General features: G+C 35.2%; 1 protein-coding gene across 3 annotated transcripts in view; it reads right to left on the reverse strand.

Moving 5' to 3' along the window:
* Nucleotides 1-17,077, reverse strand: part of TMTC2 (transmembrane O-mannosyltransferase targeting cadherins 2) — a 769,045-nt gene that overhangs the window by 554,858 nt on the left and 197,110 nt on the right. For all 3 annotated transcript variants that reach the window (XR_003316605.4, XM_026499950.4, XM_048218182.2), the window contains exon 4: nt 5,536-5,650. Coding sequence is in view for 2 of the 3 variants with exons in the window: in XM_026499950.4 (XP_026355735.1) it covers nt 5,536-5,650 (115 nt within the window). In the remaining variant the exon portion in view is untranslated. The remainder of the gene's footprint in view (nt 1-5,535; nt 5,651-17,077) is intronic.

Genomic DNA, 17,077 nt, shown 5'->3' on the forward strand with positions numbered 1-17,077 from the left:
CAGGCGCCCCAGAAATTGTTGATCTTTTAAAGAACATTCTCTTATACTTACTCATTACTTCCCATCGTTTCTCCATATTCTACTTCATTAACATTTTCTTTTTACGTCCTTATTTTATTGCTCCTTTCCTAGCTTCTCATATTAGATGATTACTTAAGGTTCTTACAACATAGAACAAAACTGACAACTAACTTATGGTGGCAAAATCTCTATTATCCACAAAACTGATACCCTCTATTTATGGAAGATAATCAAGAATTGATTAAACCACATGAAATTTATTATCGGCATTCTGAAATCTAACACCTAATGAAACATTCAATGCTCTACTGAATCACTTGTTTAAATATCATTTGGAACAGACTGCTAGGACAAATCTGTAACAACAATGAAAGAACAATGACTGAGTATTTTTCAGGCTAGAAATCAATTATACTTCAGATGCAGTGAGTGGTACAGTTAAAAGGTTGAAAGTCGACTATACATTTATAAAATTTGACAATATAAATCATAGAGCAATGGTCTTTGTCCCGGGAATTTATTATACACACAAAGAGAAACCAACGTTATAACATAGATATGTTAAACTGGTCTAAAATTACTTGTGTTAAGTGCTGGACTTCAATAAATATAGCAATACGAAAAAAAAGGCTGAATATAAGGCATGCAATACGTGTACTACATTGGTTGCTTAAGAAAGTAGAATGGGGGGAAAGTGAAATGGGTGAAGGGGGTCAAGAGGTACAAACTTCTGATTATAAAATATATATGTCATGGGGATCTAGTGTACAGCATAACCACTATAGTTAATAACAATGTGCTGTATAATTGAAAGTTGCAAAGAGAAATTTGCTAAGTAAAAGGTCTCATCACAAGAAAAAAAACTGTAACTATTTATACTGACAGATAACTAGACTTGTGATGATTATGTCATTATACATAACATATACTGAATCATACTGTATGCCTGAAACCAACATAACGTTCTATTTCAATTATATCTCAATTTTTAAAAAAAGTACTTAAGTACTGTTTCAAATTTCACATTATAGGATTGTTATCTGTAAGCGTGGACTGAGACATTATCAAAATCTTGTAATTAATGGATTTAGACAATTTAAAACAATTTCTGTAGCACTTCTTCTTGAACTTAGTTCAGTTGTGCAAACTCATGATCCTTCTAACAAAATTCTATGGCAAAAGTTCAGGAAACTTTGTAAGCGTCATAAAAAAATAATAACCGATACTCTCTATTAGATGTAATCCCACATATTTTATTTCTATAATGTAAAGGTAGTTTGAGTTAATTTTTTTTCTGGATTTAAAAGATATATAGTAAGGTTTTTTCCCCCACACCCTTGGTTTATTTCTGCCAGCTTGAGAGGATATACCATTATTGCATGGATATAGAGAGTCAGAACATCTTACGTTCAAATATTGGCTCCGCTTTTATTCATGTGATCCAACACAAATTACCTGAGTTTCATTTTCCTCATTTGAAGACAAGCTGTCATAACATATGTAAAGATCTAAGAGTGCTTGGCACACAGAAGTAATTCAAGTAATTGCCACCAGAGAAAAAATTAAAATTATTCCATCATTTTATAAATAGGAAGTATTAACTGTATGCATGAGCCTCTCAGATATAACCTGATATTAATCCTTCAGAAAAATGTCCTAAAGTTTTAAAATCTCTTAATGCAATGTTTCCTCAACTTCAGATATAACCACATATCATCTGTATTATTGCTTAACTATTATTTTTTCAAATCATTTTTTTCCTTCTCTCCCGACCTAGAACATTTGGATATCCCAGTTTTATTTTTTAAAATCTAAACAGAAAAATAAAATCATAGGGATTAATTTAAAGATCATCTCTGACCTCTTTGAATCATCCTGTGTCTGAACAGTGGTGGCAGACTTCACTTTACTAATCATTGTTTTGAAGTTACATAATAATGTATGTCAATCTACAAATTATTTTCCTAATATAGATTCCTAACAACATGAAAATTTTTTAGTAGTTTACAAAGCAAGTAGATTTAGAAACATGGAATATGTTTAAAAAAAAAATCTAGGTTACTGATTAAAAGTTAAGCACAAGGGGCGCCTGGGTGGCACAGCGGTTAAGCGTCTGCCTTCGGCTCAGGGCGTGATCCTGGCGTTACGGGATCGAGCCCCACATCAGGCTCTTCTGCTATGAGCCTGCTTCTTCCTCTCCCACTCCCCCTGCTTGTGTTCCCTTTCTCGCTGGCTGTCTCTATCTCTGTCGAATAAATAAATAAAATAAAATCTAAAAAAAATAAAATAAATAAAATAAAATAAAATAAAAGTTAAGCACAGGACCTAACGGGAGCTTATGATTCCCAAAAGCTTCTAAAATTCACTAAAAAATACGGGTATTTCATGTCAACTAATATAATGGGTTCATTAGTTTCAGGCTTTGGTCATAAAATGTCCTTAAGAGTAACTGATGATATGAAATGTTAGTAATGTCTGCTACCACCACAAAGGAGTGATAGCAGGTTAAGCTTACTGGTAAAACTGAGCAAACCACATTCTTTTTCTTTCAGAATTGAAACAGGACAAGGAGCAATTTCTGTATTTCAGAGAAAATGATGTAATGAAAATAGCATATATATCTCAAAGAAAAACTTTTTGTCAGATAGTCTATAAATGGTCCATGAGAAAACTTGGCTTCTTTCCTAACTATGTAAGTAAACAGAAAAAAACAAAACCAAAAACAGAAGTTTGCCCCTAGGGACATAGGATACCAGACACAGTTATAATATTATGGGAAGGAAAATATCTATCTTGTTGCATTTTATTAATAACTGATTAAAAATCAATGAAGAATTCACATATTTTGAAATATAATTATTTAGCATCAGAATTCTATCAACCACACGGGCTTTATAATCTAATACTTTAAAATCACTGGCAACATTTTTTAACGGATTTAAGCCTCTCCATTTGAGCTAACAGTTAAGTGCAGTTTAAAAAACCTGCCATATTAGTAAAAATACTTTGGAACTATATATGGCATTTACATTACAAATCATTTATAAATACGAAAAAAATTTTATCCTGTTAACCACTTCTCCAGCAAAGATTTTTCATTTAGGTTTGGGGACGTCTGTCCATGCCATAAGTTCTAATATACGACCACAGAGGAAGTTATAAGACATAGGTTTTAAATTACATGTAAAGTGTATTGGTCTAATTGAATAAATTTCTCTTCTCAGCAAAATGTAAGCCTAGATAGATATATTTCCTTTTTCTTTCAATCCATGCCAGATATCACCAGGAGGTAGGTAACTTTAAACCACTGACTGTAGGTAAGAAACAGAAAAATAAGCTTAGTGAAGAAGTGTGGGTTGCTCAGCTTACTTTCTCCGCCGAAAAACTGAGGAGAATGGGCACCAGAAGAAAAATGGCATCCCTTATTGCAAGACAAGGGGTCCCTTTGACAATGATATTTTCGGATGCAAAAAAAAAAAAAAAAAAAGGAACATTTATGCAAATTTATCAAACTGATAAGGTGTTTTTTTTTTCATGAAATAAAAATACCACTAATCAGTAATAAAATAACAACGCATTATTTAGATGAAGCAGACATGGGGAAAGCCTTTGTAGGAGTATCTAGATAAACTCATTCAAGTTAAAAAAAAAAATGGAAAAAAAAGTATTTCCAGGAAAATGGTAATATACGTGGTGAAGCATGAAACAGCAGAATGCAAGAATCAGAGATTGTACAAACTGGAGGTGTTCCCCCCACTGAAAGCATTCCTGGTAAAAAAGAGAAAATTAAACACTATGCAAATCAACACAAAACTCATGCTGATCTAATTTAAACCACAGCCCAGGAGACTGAGATCCTGGTGTTAAAGTCTAAGAGTTTGAATACAAGGTAAATGTGGGAACGGGAAGTTAAAGTGAGCTCATCCTGTCTGCTTTTCCTTAAAAATCTAGATTTTGTTTATTTTCATTCATTTTTAAATTTTTTTTCTAGCTGTCTTTTAGATTTAGCCTACTAAAGATTTAAATGCAACCAGAACAAAAACACATATTAAAAATTAAGTTGCCAAACTAGTTTGATACTCTCAATATAACATCATATTCATTAAACATAAGCAGTAGACATCTTATTACGCCTGGTGCCTTCTTACTGGGACTGGATCCTCCCCCAAACCAGTCCAACTCTGGAGGCCCTGCCAAAGGAGGTGTCTTACTGCCCCCTGCCAGTCTGCCCCATGGTTCACTCAAGAGAGGACACATGACCCCAGAAGCGTCATTCAGAGACCTTTCCCAGGATTAATAGAGATATCAATGTAACTCCTTCTTTGATTGAAAAGGGTCAAGATATTATAAAGGTGTATGACTCATCTTTCCAACTGATACAGAGTCCCACCGAGAATGGAGTGAACCCAAAGGAAATCACACACACAAAATGTGGACAAATTTCTGAAATATAAAACACCTGGCTCTAATTGTGCCTACATTTAGTCAACCTCAGGAATTTTCAATTACAGGAGTTAATAAATTCTCTTTTGTGTTTAAGCAAAGTTAGACCAAGTTTCTATTACTTGCAAACAAAAAAGTGTCATAAATATAAGAGAGAAGAGATTTGGGTTTTGCATGTATCCATTAATATCTTACTGTACCCCCTAGGGCTTTCCAGCCAAAGAACAGCAAATTTTTCCCCTAGGGATTTTTCTAAACTGACATACACAAATACTCTAAATTATCCCATTATCCTAACTTAATTACCAGTACCTTTGGAGGAGGGGAGAGGTGTGAGGTGATGGTGAAACCACATCATCTATTTGATAACTCCCCAGATTTAGTACATGTTCTATATATACTTTGACACAAACAATTCTTTAATAGAGGATCAAATCTATTATTAATAATGAAAATACTAATTATATGAAGTATTATACATAGCAACCTTATTTTCTGATCCCAACTAAGTATTTGTTTTAAAGATTTTATTTATTCATTTATTTATTTATTTATTTATATATTTATTTGACAGAGAGAGAGAGAGAGAGAGAGAAAGCGTGTGCACAAGCAGGGGGAGCAACAGGCAGAGGGAAAAGCAGGCTCCCTACTGAGCAGGGAACCTGATGCTTGGCTGATCCCAGAACCTGGGATCATGATCTGAGCCAAAGGCAGCCACTTAACCGGATGAGCCACCCAGGCACCCCTCATCCCAACTAAGTATTAATGGAACTTAAAAAAAAAAAAAAGAAAAAACAGAACTACAAGCTTGTAACCAATTCTTATGTTATATGGCATAGTACATCAAAAAAATTCAACCATACTATATCAATACACATGGATATTGATGGATATTGATGCTGAAGCCCCAAACAAAGAAATGACAAGTACTATCCACCTACGAGTCTCATGGGTATGATTAATGAAAAGACTATTTCAGAAACACATCATTTCCATTTCCAGCAGTTAAATCAAGTCTCTCACCACGGGTTTCAAAGATGAACCAAACCAGAGAAAGTAATGCATACTTACAAATTATAAAGCATGTCAGCCATGTTGCTACGGTAGTACAAAGCATTTCTATAGGCGCTTTCAGCTTCAGAAATTTTGCTCTGACTCTTCAGAACATTTCCAAGGTTACCCCATGCTGCCAAGAAGAAAAAGAAGTATTCAGACTGAGCGTCAATGCAATTATACATGACATAATATCAGGCCATCAGGAAGTACCACAGGGAGAGAAAACCTTCATAAAACATTTTTAAGAAGGGAAATTTATTTCCTTTATACCCAAACATTTCATCAAGCCAGGAGATTAAATACAATCAAAGTCTTAAAGTAATTATTATGTCTCAAAGCTGATATACATATGCAGTTCATCACAAGGCCAAGAACAATGTTATCTTAAGATCACCTACAAAGACTTCATGCTCTTTCAAATTTCAGTAGGGGTCTTTGTGGCCTGAAATTATTGTATACTTACTGAACCAGAAACTGTAAGAAATCATCTTAAAATAAGCAAAGACAAACATGGTAAAACTGATACACTACATGGAAGAACAGGATAAAAAGCAAAATAACTAAGATCAAAGCAATAAAGAGGCTTAATAATCATCAGAACATATCGGTAAAACATTGTAATTCTTAAAACAGTTAAATATATATGGTTTATTCCGATATAATATTCTTTTATACCTTCCCTGCTAATAAATCTATTTGTAGGAAAAGCACTGTCTCAGTATTTTCATACATAATATTTATTTTTCTTATAGATTTATTTGAAAGAGACAGAGCATGTGTGTACACAAGCAGAGGGGGAGGGGCAGGAGAGGGAGAAGCAGGCTCCCCACTGAGCAGGGAGTCCAATGCAGGCCTCAATCCCAGGACCCCGAGATCATGACCTGAGCCGAAGTCAGACGCTTAACTGACTGAGCCACCCAGGCACCGCCATATATAATGTTTAAATAAAATCTGTAATTTCTGTATGCCCTTTATTTTTTACCCCAAGTAATCATGATTTCTCAACATTCAAAAGATCAAGGGTACACCATCAACAACTGTCTTTATAGCATGGCTCTAGAGCAGACCTTGCCCTCAAACATGGATACTTCTGTTGTCTTCCTTCCTGACCACAAGGAGACAGTGTGTCCAGGGCCGAAACCGGAGTCCTTCTCAGACAGAAGACAGGGATGAGAAGGAGGCTTATTCATCAAGATATATTTACTTGGGTAATTACTGACTGTATCTGAGGAATGAAAGGGGCTTGGAGTATCCATTTTTAATGCATAAAAAAGGGTATAATCTTTCAGTGCCAAAGTTGCCTGTGTGCCCTGCTAATTTAACACTGGCCTTAATTTACTCATCAGTAAAACAGAAAAAAATAATTAGTATTTCATGGGTTTTGTGATGAGGATTAAATGAGTTCATATAAGTAAGGTGTTAAGACAGTGCCTGTCATGTGGCAAACACTCAACAAATATTTGCTATTATCATTAATATTATTGTGATTGATACTTTTTGCAATTTACAATGTCAAGCTCTGCTTACAGAAATATCAAATATAATGCACTTTATGCCCTTATATTATCTACAGAGAGTAATAATTTTCTTGCATTTGGAAAGTCATATACCTCCTTTTTCCTCTGATGGAAAACAGAAGGAAAGCCCTGTTCTTCAATTACTCATCACCTAATAACATCACATACCACACCACACTCCTGAAATGGATCGTCTCACTGAGCTCTGAACATAGTCCTATACATAAATACCCTGTCCACTCTGTGAGTGAGGAAACAGACTCAGAGACACTAAAGAACTTGAAAAGTTAATACAAAAGTATCAGAGCAGGAATTCTGATCCAAGGCTGGTGGCTTCCAAACTTTTTCCACTATCCACCTAACATTTTCAGACCACGTTTCATCTTTCATTGCAAACCAACACTCACACACTACAAATCAGACCTTGGCATTATAAATCCATGAACAACTGAATCCTTGAAGTGACAGATAAAACTTAGTTTTAAAATACTGTCAAATGAGTTTAAAATATTCTTAAATTCAAATACTAAATTTAGTAACAGGAAATACAAAGTAGTAGTAAAAACATATAGTAAATTATAATTATCTTCAAATTTAATAGGCATAATTTCACATGTATTTTATCACATGTATTTTATATCCATCCCTTCCTCCCCTGCCACTAATATTACCAAATGAATAAAATATGGCTCTATGGAAACTTCTAATAGCTAGCCTGTTTTCAACACACTTCACCTCTCCCAAAGTTCTGCTCTGATTGTGTCATAAGTAAATGAAATTCTGTTTACACTGAATGACTCCAGAGAAATGCCTTCAAATATTAATTTAAGCCCCAGGAAAACACCATTATAATACTATCTCATCTAACCCATAGTCTTAAAACACAGATGCTGAAAAAAAACATAATAGCAAAGAAACCGCTTTGAAAATTTTAAGGCATATTTCCAGAGAAACAGACTGACATTTTTCTCAGGTACTTATATCTCAATGAAATAATAAGCTAACAAGTGTTCCTCTTTTTAAAAGTCAACAGACATAGAGTTATGTTTAGAATATATGTTTACTCAATTGGTTGTTCATTTGTTCGTTCATATACATATCCAATTATTAAACCAATGATTTGCTAAGCACCTATCTGGCACTGGGAACTTGATCAGGGGCCAGGCACCTGGGCCTGTACATACATACAAGTTCTCACACACGCAGAGCTTATGTTTGAAGTGGGAAGTGAAGTAGAGTGGGACAGGAAGAACCACACAACAGAAGAAATGAGTTAACTTCAGATAAGTGCTAACAAAATAGCCACGTAAGGTGGAGTGGATGAGGCGAATTTATCTAGGGATTATCTTAGAAACAGGGAAATGGATGTGATGTCTAAGGACTGAAAGATAAGGAGCCAGCCTTGCAAAGACCAGTGAAGCCAGGTAAGGGGAAGAGTAAAAGCGAAGGATCGAAGGTGGCCTCCACTGGGACAGGTGGCAGGGGAGATGGTTATTTCAAAGTGAGACAGAACTCAGAATTAAAAATCCCTGGCAAAGTTATCTGAGGCAGAGCCACAATGTGGTGCCAAGTTTCTTAATTTTCATCCAGCTAGAAGTCTCTCACGTCCTTACGATTCAGTCATTGCCCTGGGTGACTGGGAAGTGAAAAAGGAAATTCCCAAATGAAGCATATATGTTTAAAACAATTTTACCTACTTATGAATGAAGGCGGAAGGAAGGGAGAAAGTGGAGGGAAAGGGAAGAAAGGTAGACTTCAGTGTCCTAAACTCACCAGACACTCACCATCAGGCTATTTTTTTCTGTTGTACATACACATTCTTACAGAATACCAACTTGAGACAAAGTTACTTTGAATCCATGATAAGTGAGGCAAAGCGAGATTACTTCATAATTTTACCAAACACAAAAAAGAAAAAGGCCACAGTACAACCCATAAAATACCAAAGATCCTCCTCTCTTGCTAAATGAATGACTTCTTTATCCAGTCATAGAATTGTTCTAGCATTCAATCTAAAGAACAACAGCCCTGCTTCTTTATGCCCTCTCCCAAATCACCCAAGCAAAGTTCATACCCTATGATACAACCTCAGGATCCCCATGGTGTAATATTCCCTCAATGAAAATAGTAATTAAGCCAAATTCTTTACCATCAGTGTGTTCCTGAATGTCTCTGGCTGAAAGGCATTGACAGAGAGGATTTTATCACACTCAAATATGAAAACAATTCCTTTTCAAAATCCCCCCTCTTGTTCTTTTTCCTCACTCTCTTTTATTACCTTCATACCAGTCTACTCTTTGAGTATTAAAGGAGAACACAGGCAGATCGCGACTCCCAGGCATTCCACAAAGTAGGCAGGTCACCTAAGGGGCCACCTTTACCAGCTAGTGATGCATTCATTTTATGAAAACTGCTGTCACTATTTCTGTACTAGTTTCTAATTTAAATGTGATTGAGTCTTGCATCAATACTACAAAAACTCAATGCTAACATAAAGATCACTTCTAAAATATAAAACCATCCTACAGAATTATGAACTTAAATTTAAAAATGCCACCGGTAGTCAACTAAATAGTAATTCTTTTCATAAAAACTATTCATTTATCATATTTCAATGATAAAATGTGCAAAAAAATCATTAAATTAAAAAAACCATTTAAGATTTAGCTACCACAGATATAGTTTAGAGGAAAATGCATTAAAGTGAACTATAAAAAGTACATCTTAAAAGGGCTAATGTTACAATTTCACATCTATATAATTATCCTATAGAATTAATCAGTGTAGCTATGGGTTTGTTTTTCTATTACTTAAATTTGATCACACCAATCAAGTCAACTTTTTTATATCAGATCAGTTTTTAAATCTAGCTAGTCTGACTAATTAAAAGTATCCAAACCAAAACTTGAAAAATATGGAGAAATATCCCAAGGCTCATGGGTGGGACAATTTAACATTATAAAGATGTCAAGTCTCCAAAATTAATCTATAAATTCTATGTAATTTCAATATTTTCCCATTGTACATTAATAAACGCAATTTTTTTCCGAGCATAAGAGAAATATAAAACTTGATTTTTATACCATATTTACCATATACAAAGTTTTAAAAGTTAAATGTGAAAAGATAAAGCTAACAAGAATATGGAGGAGAATCACTCTGTGGAAAGAAAGAGACTTCTTAAAAAGACCTCCAAAAATAACTCAAAAGGTTTAAAAAAAAAATGATGTATTTGAGTATCTTAAAATTAAGGACTTCTAATTATTGAGGGATAATATGGACAAAGTTAAACATACATTAATACACTAGAAGATATTTCAAACCATGTAAATAAGGGACTGTACTTCAGAAAAAAACCTAACAAAGCAACCAGAAAAAGATAAGAAATCCAACAGAGGAAAAAAAAAAATGGTCAAAGGATTTGAACAAAAATGGAAACAAAATAAAAAAGTTAAAGCATTTTAACTAATATTCAAATTCCTCAGTAACGCAGAGAAACACAAATTATGACAATGAGATTTGAGATTAGCAATATTGAGGAAACTGCATAAAGCCAAGTCCTGGTGGGGTTGCGGGGGAAGGCCCCGTGCACTGTTAGGGGCAGTGTAAGCCTGGGACAGCCAACCTGCTGGGCCATCTGACAGAACTCAGTCAAATGAACAAGAGTCACTAAGCCCAGGTAAGTCCTAACCAGCAATTCCACTCCCAGAAAAATTTTCACCCAATAAAGTATGTAAAAGGGTGTTTAATGCGAGCCTCTTAGTGTTGGCTGACAGTGGGAAGCAATCAACGCATCCGTCATGGGAGTACCATGTGGTACATATGCTTTATGGATTACTACCCAGAAGTGAGGACCCCCAAATTCCCTGTAAACATTGTAACATGAAAGGACCTTAGAAAGCTGACAAAGAATCAACATATCAGAAGCATTCTGCACGTCTCAACTCCAGCTACATATATTAAAAATTCATTCCCACCCAAATTATCACTACACAGTTTACAAAGATATATTATAAATCTAAGGATGCAAATCAAGTACGTTAGAGCAGTTGTCTATGGTGCAAAGGAAAATGAAGTTAGGAACAGAGATAAAAGGGAATAAACACAGGAATAGAAGAGAGGAAAGCTGCAGGCATCATCCCAGCCATGATCAAACTGGCCATGAACCTAGGAATATAATTAATCTAACTGTCTGCAACTGGTTTTGGGGCAGGGAGAGGACACAAGGGAAATGGAGGGGAGGGGAGGAAAGGAGAGAAGAGACAGAAGAAAAATTAAGGTCACATCCCACATTCTCTTAAAATAGAGATGGGGTTATCCTATACCCTACTTAAGGAATAAAGGGTTTTAACAGTCACTAAACTTTTTTTTTGGTACTAAGACAATCGGAAACAGATGTTTGGGATTATCTTCAAATTTTCCCTTGGTAATTACACTTTGGACCAACAAAACTTAAAGATCTTATATTTTCATTAATATTTAATATCACTTACATTTTTTTTTACATGTTTAGGCCCATACATTTTAGTGATGCATTCATTTCATGAAAGTACCTTTTTTAAAGTACAATTTTAATAGAATAAAATCTCTGAAATTCGTCCAAGAAATTATGATGAAGCTTAAAAAAATATATCAATGTTTTTAAAGTCTGTATTTTAATAGACAGTGTGTGCACATGAATCCAATTCACACTTTAAACTCTGGAGATAATATAATAAAGCTCTTATTTGAAGTTCAAAAAATGTATTCTAAAATCTCAATATAGTTTTTTTTTTTTTTTAAAGATTTTATTTATTTGACAGAGATAGAGACAGCCAGCGAGAGAGGGAACACAAGCAGGGGGAGTGGGAGAGGAAGAAGCAGGCTCATAGCAGAAGAGCCTGATGTGGGGCTCGATCCCAGATCGCCGGGATCACGCCCTGAGCCGAAGGCAGACGCTTAACTGCTGTGCCACCCAGGCGCCCCTCAATATAGTTTTTAAAAGTTCTTCCCAATAGCATCTGAAAATATTCAGAGTACTCATTTTATTCTTGTTTTACAAAGTGAATATTATAAGAAGCTGCTCTCATTTGAGGGTACTGCTGTCCCATCCCATGGCCTTACCTTCCAGCACCATGAGCCAAAGTAGAGGAAAAAGTGGAGAGAGAAGAGGAGGTAGAGAAGGAATTTAAAAACTATTGTGATAATAAAAATAATTAAGAGTGCTTTCATTTATTTAAAGCTTACTATATGCTTGTCAGTGTCCAGAACTTTAACCTAATAAAAAACCTTTGAGATATATTACTACAACCATTTCACTGATGAGAAAACTGAGGTTAAATCCCTAAGCAGCAAAAAGTTACTGACAAGGAAGAACCAAGGTATGTTGGTTTCCAGGCATCAGAATCTATTTAGAGGTAATGCTATCTCACCCTCTCAATATGGAGTCTGAATATAAAGTAGAATAGCATACACACACACACACCATATATATACTCAATATTTTTACATACTGGAGGGACTGGAGTATAATATGAAAACAAAATAAAGTATTCAAATGAGATCCCTCAGAACTTCTAGGGGCAAAAAAAAACCCTCAGAAACAACAAAAACAAAAAGGAATCCCGTACCCGTATCTCATAATGTATTTTCCATACCACAGAAAAATTAATGCCAAACAATATATTAAGTGTTTTATATTTCTTTGGGAACGTAATTTTAAATGTCACATTTTCCAGTTAGCATATTGGAAATAGAACATACTCTGTATAAACAAGAGGTTGTTGCTCAAAGATGCTGGGGACTTCGATACATTAATCAAGATCTTGTAGTGCCCTGGAGATGCCTTGCTAGGAACAGAGATTTTACAAAGCATTGTTTAACAAGTACATGATTAATTTCCTAAGACTAAAGCATATATGATGATTACATGAAGAGAAAGCAAACAGCTGCTTCGAGGTATCACTGAATAAGCTTTAAAAAATCTGATCTATGAAGTTATTTTATTTTCAAAAAGAAAACAAAATTTTTTTCTTCTAAAATACCAGGAAGTGAAGTAGTAGGAATAACTCTTGTATCTCAAGGGCCCTTCACATTGATATTCAACTGCACCTATAAGGTATCCACTTACGAAGAAACTTGACCTTAATTCACAAGGAAAGCTCCTCTTGTACTTTGTCCACAATCTGCCACAGTTTATTTTATGTTCCTTGAAAGGCTCAAGAACAATTAAATATTCCCATCTCGCTAAAGTTGTTCTAAAGAGAAAATCAAATGTGAGCTCCCTCTAGAAATGCTAAGTGATCTACAGCAACAAATACCTCCCATTTTTTTTCAAAGCCCTCATTCAAATACAGCGTTTCTAAATTCACAGACGAACTTCAAACTCACTCTCCTGCAATCTCCTATCTCTTGATATATTTCACAAAATCAATGCAGGGAGATTTGAGCAATTTTTTCAAGGATATTTCTACTTTATACTAAAAGTCTGAAGACATGTATATTTACCAATTATAAAAGTTAAAATAATTTTCTTATGATTTTGGCATATAACGCTCTTCAAAAAATTAGCTAAGATGAATGCCTTTCAATATTACTATTTAAATCTGAAGCTACTTATCATTCAGGTCTACATAAGCGATCACGCCTGAGGGTTATCATATCAGCATTTTCATTTCATTGGTGCACTGAACACAGTCACCAAAATCAGTAAGCACTCTCGCTTTTGACTTCTGCCCTCAGTTGGCATTTATTTTTACCGTAGAACTTTCATATAGATCTTCAGATCCTGTATGAAAATCTTGAGTTCTATGTAAGGATCTGGCAAAACTGAAACACTGAACTGCATAAAATAAGGTGATAAATCCTGAATTTTGTTTCCTTCCAACATGAGTTACTTGCTTGAAATCAGAATACTACCACCAAGAAGGGTTAAATATGGAAATCTCACCAGTTATCAAAGCCAGACCAGGTGCAAAAGAAAATAAATAGAGGAGTGCCTCATGTGTCAGATAAGAATTCTACCAACTTAGGCTCTAGGCCTATTTTTAGGCTAATCTGTGTTTACATTAAATCTTTTAATCCACATAACACAGGAGATTACCATCCAGCTGATACTAGTTGAGGAAACCCTGCCTCGAAGAAGTCAAGTGACACTTGGAAGCTAACAGAGCAGGCCCTTGCGTATAATCATTATAGAATGCCTGGACTTTACATGTGTTCCCCAAAATGGTATAACCAAAGATATAATTTAAGTACCATTTATCATTTTAAATTATAAAGGTTAATTATGTTACACGTTCTCAGTTTAATGGAGAGAGAAAAAAGAAAAAAGCAGAAGAAAAAAGAGCCACTAACAGCATGGAACTTAAGATAAATGTGAATAAGTTGTTTTTTTAACTATACTCCTTCCATTAGTAAAGACTGTAAGGGGGTCAACCATTTGTAGCCTGGGCTCTTGACTAATTATTTGATAGTCACTTCCTGTGACTCCAGGGAAATAAAAGCCCCTATAAACCTATAAGAATTTATTTTTCCTAAAGAAACTGAACTTTGGATTGTTACAAAAAGTAACATTGTTAAGTGGGTAAAAGAAAAGAAACTGTCTAGTTAAAATGTTAAGTGAAATAAGTGGACATAATATAAAGATTACGATTTATGATACCAAAATACCAGAATACATATATACTTATATGTAATTCTAATTAGAGCAATTTTATAATATGCAATTACTTCTCTTGGTTCTTCATCTTTGATTACTTCAGATGGACCTGAAACTAAATTTATTCTTATTTAAAAAATTAGGTATTGAAAACGGCAAGGTAATATTTAGTATTCTAATAATATGTTAATGCTGTCTTGAAAACAGTTACTCACTATAATACGTACGTGCATACTGCAAAATCCACATACACAGTTCAGAGGGCTTTTTGTTTTAATACATTTACAGTTGTTCCTTAGCATTTTAGCATCTGTACCCTCTACCATATTCCTGCCTTTGACAATGAGCTAGTGTCTGCTTACCAGTACCACTCATGATCTGTGATGCTGGGTCTCCCCTGAACCTGCCTTCATCCGTGGTTGGAATTTTTCCCATGCATTCACCATTAAAACGAAACAGAAAATATGCTCTACATCCCTTTCTAACAGCAATGTGGTCTCTGAAAAATTTCGGATTAACTAACGCATAGTACCATGTAAACTGACAGTAAATACAGCTGCATTTACAAGCGTAATGACTGGAAAGGGGAAACAATTTGGAAGCCCCTGAGCCTTGCTTGAGCTTCTCCTCAATCTTACAGATAGACCCCTTTCACACTGTCAACAGTAGACAGTAAAACACTTGGTGAATATATAATCAGCATGCCACTGATAGTATCCCTATTTATAGACCTACCAAATTCAGTGGAGGCTTTATAGAAATTCCTCATTATCCAACTGATCTCTCATGAAGTCAGACTGAGACCATGAAGTTGTTCAATGGGCACCTTTAGATGGATTATAAAGTCTAAAGAGTGGTTGAGTTGCTTCTGACTTTATATCAAAAATATAAATGTCCCTAAGAATCCCTTGCTTCTGTCATGACCGGCATCATCTGAGTTCGGCTCAGCTCTGAAAGATGAAAAATGCCTAGACAGGCAAGAGTTTTTATACGACTGTATCCGGAGTTCTAAACAACTCCAGGGTGGAAAAAGAATCCTTTTATTATTTTTAATCCCCTCCTTTGTTCTCTTATAATCCAATCTCATCATCTACTTTATCTCACCGTGAATCCTATCATCATTGGGAAGGGTCCTATCCTCAAATGGCCCCAGGTTAGTTTCCTACTAGGTGTCAGTGAAAGGAATTTCTTTTCTTTCTTTTTTTTTTTTTAAGATTTTATTTATTCATTCGACAGAGAGAGAGAGACAGCCAGCGAGAGAGGGAACACAAGCAGGGGGAGTGGGAGAGGAAGAAGCAGGCTCATAGCGGAAGACCCTGATGTGGGGTTCGATCCCATAACGCCGGGATCACGCCCTGAGCCGAAGGCAGACGCTTAACCGCTGTGCCACCCAGGCGCCCCAGGAATTTCTTTTAAGCAGGCTCCACACCAACACTGGAGTCCAGCATGAAGCCCAACACCGGATTTGAACTCATGACCCTGAGATCAAGACCTGACCTAAGATCAAGAGTCAGACGTTTAACCAACTGAGCCACCCAGGTGCCCCACTAAAAGGAATTTCGATGTGGAAATGTAAAACAAAATATCCAAAACCTAAGTTTTAGTATTAGTCCTGTTACCAATTAGATCTGGATACACTGAGTAAATTACCTGACTCTCTTATTTCTTATTAGCAATAGTAAAAGCAGTAAATTAGTAGAACATGAAATGTGGGCCAAACCCTGGTAGGTATGCTACACATACTCTGGACCACACAGTAGTACTGCACACTCACTATACAGATCAGCAACTTGAGGCTCAGACTATAAATAAGGATAATGAAAACAGCTATTAATGGCCTCGGTTAAGATTAGTGCCCAAGCATAACTCTTACTGTAAAGTCTGCACTCTTTACCATGCTTTTTCTCCTTAAGCATTCTGCCTCTCTTAATTTCTCATCCGTGAAACAGGTGGAATGATGCTTGCCCAAGTTAAATTCTAGCATGACTGAGACGATTAAATAACAGATATATACCCTGGAAAGTACATTATTATGGATAAGGAATGATACTTCATTATCATCCATTAGAAGCATGACCAATTAGATATATACTGTTACAGTACATCTCCTGTATTCAGCATCTCTGGGAGTGCCATTGAGAATTTCATTGCCAAGTAAATCCAGGCCAAAAAAAGCAAAACTCAAAGCAGAACAAAATACTCCTGAAGCCAGTTTTAAGGTAAGAAAAATAATGAAAATCCTAAAGTTCATTTTATTTTATTAAAAAAAATCTTGCTTCTAAAATAAAAATATAGTACATCTCAAATATAGTATATTGGGACACTATTTTATACCTTAACCTGTATATATTAACTTTTGATAGTCACTTTTATCAACTCAGCAGCTAGAGCTGAGCACAGC

The sequence above is a fragment of the Ursus arctos genome, unplaced genomic scaffold, assembly GCF_023065955.2.
Source record: "Ursus arctos isolate Adak ecotype North America unplaced genomic scaffold, UrsArc2.0 scaffold_21, whole genome shotgun sequence".
NCBI classification, from domain to species: domain Eukaryota; kingdom Metazoa; phylum Chordata; class Mammalia; order Carnivora; family Ursidae; genus Ursus; species Ursus arctos.